The 9,111-nt window shown below is 30.9% G+C and overlaps 1 protein-coding gene across 1 annotated transcript; it reads left to right on the forward strand.

Annotated features, from left to right (window-relative positions):
* The first annotated feature begins 1,863 nt into the window (after window positions 1-1,863).
* GLC (HXXXD-type acyl-transferase family protein) lies at window positions 1,864-8,909 on the forward strand. Its single transcript, XM_079020758.1, has 2 exons — window positions 1,864-2,377; window positions 7,849-8,909. The coding sequence occupies exons 1-2, from the start codon at window positions 1,907-1,909 to the stop codon at window positions 8,734-8,736; spliced, it is 1,359 nt and encodes a 452-aa protein (XP_078876884.1). The 5' UTR covers window positions 1,864-1,906; the 3' UTR covers window positions 8,737-8,909.
* Window positions 8,910-9,111: the final 202 nt, after the last annotated feature.

The raw sequence follows: 9,111 nt of genomic DNA on the forward strand, positions 1-9,111 counted from the left end.
AGCTTAGGTACCGAAACACGTTATAATACGTCATTTTGTTGGATATATTCATTATAATGTTCTTAAACTTCAACCCCTAACTTGATTTACTTTCAAGATTTTCCAATTTTCACTATTATCTTTCTCCTACATCATATATTTTTACCGAACACCTACTAATATATATATATATATATATATATATATATATATATATATATATATATATATATATATATATATATATATATATATATATATATATATATATTGTAGCTGAAAATGAAAAATATGTAGGAGGAAGATAAATGTGTAATTTATAAAAATCATGAAAGTAAATCAAGTTAGAAGTTAAATTATAAGAACATTAGACAATTAGAATGTATTATATAATACAAAACGGCGTAATATAGTGAGTTTGGGTACCTAAGCTTATATATCCTTAAGGGTATATTCACTTTTACATATATATATATATATATATATATATATATATATATATATATATATATATATATATATATATATATATATATATATATATATATATATATATATATATATATATAAGCAGAAAAAAAAGTTGCAATAATTAATAGTTTAATACATTCCTATAATTTTTTTACAACAATAATACCTAATTACCGTTAGGACGCCCTGTGTACTTTTAATTAGTTTTTCATATCAATAAACTTTGATGTTTTGAATCCTATTGATCATTGAACGTGTGATCGACACAATTTGGACGATTGTTGGCATATATATATATATATATATATATATATATATATATATATATATATATATATATATATATATATATTTTTATAATCTACCCTAATAAATGAAAATGGTATTGCCACTTGTCATTCTCTCATTTATTTGTCCACATGTCATTTTGTCATAATTTTGAAATATATTTATTTTCCACTTGTCAATTACTTTATTATTCATTTCCACTATATCATTAATTTAGTTTCCATAAATTAAAGTTACTATAATAACTATTAATTTCAATTTCAATTTTAAATAAATTTACACTTTAAACATTTGTATTTAACATTTTATTATAATAACTCGTTTAGTCCACGGGTCTAACAATTAAACACATAATTTTAATTAATTTATTTTTTAAACGTTTTTTTTTCATAATTTTCACTTATTTCATATTTCAAATTCAAAATAAACTTTTCATCTAATCGCTATTGTTTAACGTTATGTTTTAATTAACCCGTATAATATACGGGTTTCACAACTAGTGTATAGTAAACAGGACCGGTCCAGACTGTGGGCAACCCGGGCGACCGCCCAGGGCCCACGTCACCCATGGGCCTAAAATTTATGGGCTGTGTAATGATATATATAAAAAATTATTACCTAAATAATTTTTAGGGTTTAAAGTTGGTTCAAAATCAAACTACCTCAAAAGATAAATAATTTGATATGTTTGTTAATTCTAATTAAACGCGTTTATAGTGAAAAATAAATGAAAATTTTATTTTGAATTTTTATTATATTTGTCTTTAAGGAGTCTTTTTTTGCTTTTCGCCCCGGGCTCCATATACGTTTGGACCGGCCTGATAGTAAAATGTATACCACTTAAAATCTTAAATAGAAGTAAATACGGTTGTACTGTACGTGACCCGTTTACCTTGTGGACCAATATATATATATATATATATATATATATATATATATATATATATATATATATATATATATATATATATATATATATATATATATATATATATATATATATATAAATCTAAAACAAACAACAAAGGTCCTGTTTAATTATTTTCATATTTTTTGAATTGTTTTTTATATTGTATGTCTTTTTTATTTATTAAATCGGAAATCATGCTTATAAAAGGGAATGCCAACATCAAAATCAGAATTCCAAAGCATTGCACCAAATCTCACGATGGGAACTCTCTCCCATTACCCTATCAAATCTTCCGCTCCTAAAATCATTCAAGACCTCAAAGTCATCATTCATGACACCATCACTATCTTTCCTCCTCACGAGACAGAAAAACGGTCGATGTTCTTATCGAACATCGATCAGGTTCTCAACTTTAACGTGGAAACTGTTCATTTTTTCGTGGCGGACCCTCAGTTTCCGTCACAAGTAGTAGCAGAAATGCTTAAATCTGCACTGAGTGAGGCATTGGTTGTGTACGATTTCTTAGCAGGAAGGTTGAGGTTGAACCTTGACACGCAACGTTTTGAGTTTGATTGCAATGGAGCCGGGGCTCAGTTTGTGGTGGGTTCGAGTGAGTTCGAGTTGTGTGAAATTGGTGACTTGGTGTACCCGAACCCTGGATTTAGACAATTGGTTCAAAAGAGCTATGATGATTTGGCTATACATGATCGACCACTTTGCATTATTCAGGTATATTTTTTATACATGATTTAATTCTATAAATGCATACAATATTTAGTGCAACATCATACATCAAACACTTTCGTCCCACAAAAAATCATTACCACTTCGTAGATGTTGTAGTTTTCTTGATGAGCTTATATACGTGTAGCACAAATACGATACGTCTTAATTCTTAATCTACTTAGTTTTATGATGATAAAATGTAACATAAGAATGTGAAAATGGAACTGTAGTAAGAAGAATAAGAGGATAAATCTAATGGTTAGTGATAAAACTACATAGAACATACCAGAAAAGGAGAAATACTAATAATCTATATCCCGATGTTGATACATGTTATGGTTTCTAACATCAATGCATATATATGGTTTGGAATATGAACAAAACCATGTAAGGGTATATGTATACCCAGATTTGGAAAATAGAATTATGGAATATATGATGTTAACACATGATGATGCCAACATAAACCAAACTCACTTAACAAGATGAAAAGTATTAATTTATATATTTAATACAGCATTGGAGTATGGAAATGCACAACTATGAGTACTGATATATTGTTCTATATTAATCTTTTTTAACATAATCATGTGATATTTAGACTTCTATATACGCATTACACGATAATTAATATGCTTAAAAACTATATCATTCCAATAACCATTTTATCTATTTTAATAAATGAATGTTTTTTTGCCACATGTCATACTCTTATTCAATTTGTAAAATGTCATTTTATAGTTATTTTGATTTTTTTTCCACATGTCATTTTATGAGTTTTTATATTTTATTAAATTTCATATAATATTTTAATGTAATAATTACAATAAATCTAGTAATAATTGGATATTAATTTCATTAACGAAGTTACTTTTTAATTTCAAAATTTCCAAATTAAAATTCATTAGTTTTTTTTTTGTTTATTTACTTGAATTATTTGTTTAAATTTAAAAAACAAAAGAATTTTAATAATAATAATTCATTATTTTTTTATTTTCTTATAAATTCAAAGTTCACAAATATTTTGATTTTTATATTTAATATGTTTTCTTAAATTGATCCATATACTATATAGGTCTCGCAACTAATTTCTTAAATAAAACAATTTAAAGTAACTGTACATATCAAAAACATTTTTTAAATTGACTTCCGACCCGTTTAAAATGAAGTATAAGATACACCCATAAATAAATCAACGTGATATGTTCAAGAACTTTTTTTTTTTTTTTTACCTTTTTACTCTAATATTAAATGTTGTACTTGGCATATGCATGTGAAGGTGCCGAAAAAAAGGCCTAGTAAATTAATTGGGGCAGGTAGCCATAGCCCATTGGTCAAGTCTTATTTATGACACCGAACACTACGGTTATTTACCTTCTCATGGTTATCATCATTATTAGTTCACCAATATCCATCACTACCCTAAAGTTTCTCCAACAAAATATAATGTTATAAATTTATAACTTTACGAGGGGTAAAGGATTTGTAATCCATCGATATCATTTCTATTAGAAAATATTTTCATTCTTTAAATGATTGAGGGTTCAAGTTTTATTGTATATAAAAAAAATATAGAATTATGACTAGGATTAGTGGGTATGTTTGTTTATAGTTCTAAAAAAACGATAAGTCAAGCTATGAACAAGTTAATTTTTATTATCTATAACAGAGTTTTTTGTTCAGTTAATAAAACAATCAAATTTGCCCTTTTCTGTAACAGAGTTTTTTGTTTAGTTATAAAACACAAGATTAGATATGTAATTTTGACTCATTTATTTGTGTGCTACAACAAAGTCAACAGATCCAAGCCCTGGAATGTCAGCTACAACTCATTTACATCAGAGACATAGAGAGAAGAAAATATCAACGATCATGCATCCATCTAAAAAGGAAATTACAACACACCTAAAAAGTACAATATAAAAATTAACCTTACGTCTTACCAAACCTATAAATTTAAATAATGAAGGGGTGTTTGGGACTGCGATTGAAAAGTGTTTATTTGCTTATTGGCTTTTTGAAAACGTAATAAACCAAAAAAAATGTTTGGCAAACTCAAAAACACTTTTCAGAATAGCTTTTCCATAAGTTTCAATAAACATTTTTTAATAAGTATGTAAAACGTGGCTTTTTGAAACTGTTTATAACTTTTCAACCAATATAATTTCAAAAAACACTTTTTAAACCAAACATTTTTTAACTTATTGACTTTTTCACTATAAAAATTTATCCAAATACTTTTTAAAAAACTCATTTTACTATAATTATAAGCAAATAAGCACTTTTATCTAAAATCATTTTTCTAGTTCAAAAAGCACTCCCAAACATCCCCGAAATCTAGATAGTATATATTTTTTTTCTTAACGTCCTCTTTGGCCTTTAATGCCAAAATAAACATTTCACTTCGGATAAAATTGCTAGTGTTTTTTGTAAAAATTGTCATGGCATGGTTTTTTTTTTCTTCTCTTGTGTGACAACCAAGTATTGCTCAAACGCCGATTTTAAGTTGTCCATTTTGTTTGTTAGATGTTCGATGTCACCCGAACTACTTGTTGTCGTTTTTTCCTTTCACTTAGCTTGATTTCTTTTTATGGGATGAATGACTATTGGAACCTCAGTAGGCTCTTCTTCATCGAGGTCAATCTCAACATGCGCATCGAACGATTGACTATGCGTTGTTTCGAAAGTTTTGATTATTTTAGAAGAGCCACCTGTGAACGTTTCTGAACTTTCGATATCTTGCTGCTTTATTGACATCTTCACAATATTCCAAGCATCAAGAAATACGAAGGTTGTCCATTTCTTATTCCGGTAAACTACAAGAGCATTTTGCTAGATTGTTTCATAATTTGCACTATTTTGTCATTGTCGTTTCACAGTCAAAATATCGCATTAAATTCAATCACAACTTTGTAGTCTCCACAATTCATTTCTGCAAGAAAACGCCTACTAATTTTCCGGAAAAAAGTAGGAGAATTTTGGTTTTTCCTGACAGCTCAGATCTTCTGAAACATCTACCCATGCACGAGATGACATCGTGTTTTCCTCCCTAGTCCATTGCTTGGGAGGTACCTTTCCTATTATCTTGGGTTTCGACTAAATTGCTTCTGGCTTGGAATCCGTTTCGGGTACGACTTCAGGTTGTGATTGAGTTTGGAATTAGGTTTACGTTTGGGATTGAAATTGGAATGACAGGTCCAGATATAGCCGATTCAAACCGATTGAGGCCCGCGCAAAATAAAAAATAGGCCCTTAACAGTAGTTTTTAAGTAAAAAGATAATTAATTGGTTACATTCCTAATGAATCGGTTGTAATTTCATCACCATGTACACCAATTTTGGCTTCAATCTTTTTTTTTTTTTTTTTTTTTTTTTTTTTTTTTTTTTGTAGTAGTTTGTGACGACTTAATGTCAAATGTTTTTGTTTTTGAATAATAATATAATTAGATACTTAAAAATGGACCCTAGAAATTGGAGGCCCTGGACCCCACTGATACAACCCTGAGTCGGGAAGATGGTCAAATGGATTAAAGTCATTTTCCATTTGAGATTGGACTTGAGATTGAAATTGCATTTGAGGTTAGGATTGAGATTGAGGTTTAAATTATGGTTGAGTTTGGAATTGTGGTTGAGTTTGGAATTGTGATTGGTTTTGGATAGGATATGGGTAGTGTACACGGGGATAGTAGAAATTTGGAGATGAATAAATAGGACGATCATTTTGATTTTGGATGAAGGTAGGTGATGAAGATGAAATTAGGTTTGTGTTTTAGGTGTTTGGTTTGCTAGTTTTTGGAGTTTTTGGGTTAGAAAGGAAACAATTTTTTCACAAATAAGAAGACTTTTTAATTGAAAAATAGAAAAAATATAATGTTGTATAAAATGTGGTAGTGAGGGGTATTTATATGGTTAAAAAGAATGGTAAATTTTGATTTTTTTTTAAAAAAAATTATCAAAAAATGGCTAAAAAACAGACAGTCTTTGTAATTGGCAAGGTTGTAAAAACCGTTCGACGTTCGCTAGTCGGTGGACTAGGGTCAAAGGATTAATCGGCTAGGCGGAGATTAATCAGGGGATTAATCGGAAACCATTAATTGTTAATTTGTTAAATATTAAAAAATTAAATATGACTAATATCATATAAAAGTTCATAAATACCACTACTATCATAACAAAATAGGTTAATATGATAAATACAACATTAATCATACCTCAAATAGTTTCTATTGAGATATAACCTCTTCACAGTGTTAAAATTTCAGCGGGTTCTACTGTTTCGGTCATTTTGTATGCATGGATTAATTGCTAGGCTCTCTCTAATCGGTCAAGTAGCGTCTAGGGTTTAATCGGAGATTAATCGGGACTTTTACAACACTGGTAATTGGTAGATGGATCACACACACACACACACACACACACTCTCTCTCTCTCTCTCTCTCTCTCTCTCTCTCTCTCATCGACTATATATTACCGAGGTTGGCCACCAAAACTTGGCATGCCGAGTTGGTGGCCTGGTGTTCACCAAGTCCACCTTGGTTTTTGCCGAGGCTCACCGAGGCGGCTTTGCCAGTCTTATACATCGATCATGTCAAAACTGACGGCCAATTTGAGTCTGAATCTTGTGGAAACACGTTTATTGTGGCTTTATGATATTAAAATAACGTCTTTTTATACTATACAATTAGAATATTCGTGTTTTGGGCATTTGGGTTGGACTGTTTTGGGTATTTAATTTTAGATATATCTGAATTTGATACTATACTATACTTCAAATTCAGTATGTTTGATTTTAATTTATTTCCCTTTGTTAAGAAAATAGCATGAGAATTGTGAAAGCTTGGTGAATAGTGATAGATTAAGGATGTTTATTCTTCAGTTAAATAAATTTTTACTATACTATACTATACTTCAAATTCAGCATGTTTGATTTTTAATATTTTTTACTGTTGTTGCAATACGTATGATATGAAGGGATATCACCTTTTTTGTCTTTCAATTTCTTTAATAATTTTTTAAACTTTGTTCATGACAAAAGGAAACCGCTTAATTAGACGGCTGATATGAAGAAAGAAACCCGACTGGTTCCTTTTAAAAAATAATTCGAAGTGATTATCCTACCCGTTAATAACCATATTATTATATTAAATAGGCTATTGATTTACAATTATCTACGATTTTGCCATTTTAACCAATTAGCTGTTTATTAATACATAATTTACCTGTAAAACACAATGAGCTTAAGATTGTTCTATGTTGTCCAGTTAGACTTGTCTGGTATTCAACTTTTAGGTTCTATTATTTTGACTTTCTAAATTCGTAATTATGATATTTGAACACATCAAAACCATTTTAACTTTGAGTCACAATAATCTTTTCAAAAAACATCTAAATGATTGCAAAACCAGTTTTAGATTCAATCTGTTTTTAGTAAACCAGTTGATATATGAAGTCTGAGTATGGTAGTGTTTTTACAGTTAACATCCTTCAAATGTGGTGGTTTTGCAATTGGTGTGGCAACAAACCATGCTACTTTTGATGGCATAAGCTTCAAAACCTTCCTACAAAACTTAGCTTCTTTGGCTGCTGATAAACCCCTCGCCACCACTCCCTGCAACGATCGCCGCCTCCTGGCAGCAAGATCGCCACCCCAGATCCAATTCGACCACCCCGAACTGTTCAAGATCCCAACCGGAATCGACCTCCCAAGCCCTACAGTTTTCGACACCCCAGAAGGTGAACTCGACTTCAAGATCTTCAATCTGACCTCAAACGACATAGCCTACCTCAAGCAGAAGGCCAAAGATGAACCCTTTTCAACCAACGCGAAAATCACAGGGTTCAATGTGGTTGCCGCCCATGTTTGGCGGTGCAAAGCCTTGTCCTCCGGCGCCGATTACGACCCAGAGAGGGTTTCCACGGTTCTGTACGCCGTAGACATCCGGTCCCGTTTGGGTCTGCCGCCGTCATATGCCGGCAATGCTGTTCTGAGCGCGTATGCATCTGCGCGATGCAAGGAGATTGAAGAAGGTCCTTTGTCGAAGCTAGTGGAGATGGTGACTGAAGGTACTAAACGGATGACGGGTGAATATGCACAGTCTGTGATTGACTGGGGAGAAGTGAACAAAGGGTTTCCGAATGGTGAGTTTCTGATTTCGTCTTGGTGGCGATTAGGATTTGCAGACGTGGAGTATCCATGGGGGAAACCAAGGTACAGTTGTCCGGTGGTTTATCACCGGAAAGATATAATATTACTATTTCCGGACATTGTCGGAGAAAGCAACAATGAAGTCAACGTCTTGGTGGCTTTGCCTAGCAAAGAAATGGAAAATTTTGAGGCACTATTTCACAAGTTCTTGGCATGATCATTAAAGTGTTTAAAAGTACCTAGGTTTGGTTTTGAAGCATATATGTAAACAAACAATAACTGAAAGAATTTGTAATGTATTTCAACATATATTAATATAGCTATAATAAGTTGTCTAAACTATATTAAAAGATCATTTTGTATGGATCATGTTACGGATTTGACCATATATAGCAAATATCATGACGATGAATGAAGAGCTACAAGCCTATAAGAACATATTCATGAGCTTGCAAAACCGGCATATTCATCTTCCATCCTTTCATTTGGTTGTAAACTCTTTCATTCTACTTTGCACAATCTTTATCCTAGAGCTCATCTATAAACATCGTTATGATAATCATGAAATTAATTTTAAATGCATTAGGTGTGA

Source organism: Lactuca serriola, chromosome 9 (genome assembly GCF_051521515.1).
Source record: "Lactuca serriola cultivar US96UC23 chromosome 9, Lser_US96UC23_V15, whole genome shotgun sequence".
In the NCBI taxonomy this organism is placed as follows: domain Eukaryota; kingdom Viridiplantae; phylum Streptophyta; class Magnoliopsida; order Asterales; family Asteraceae; genus Lactuca; species Lactuca serriola.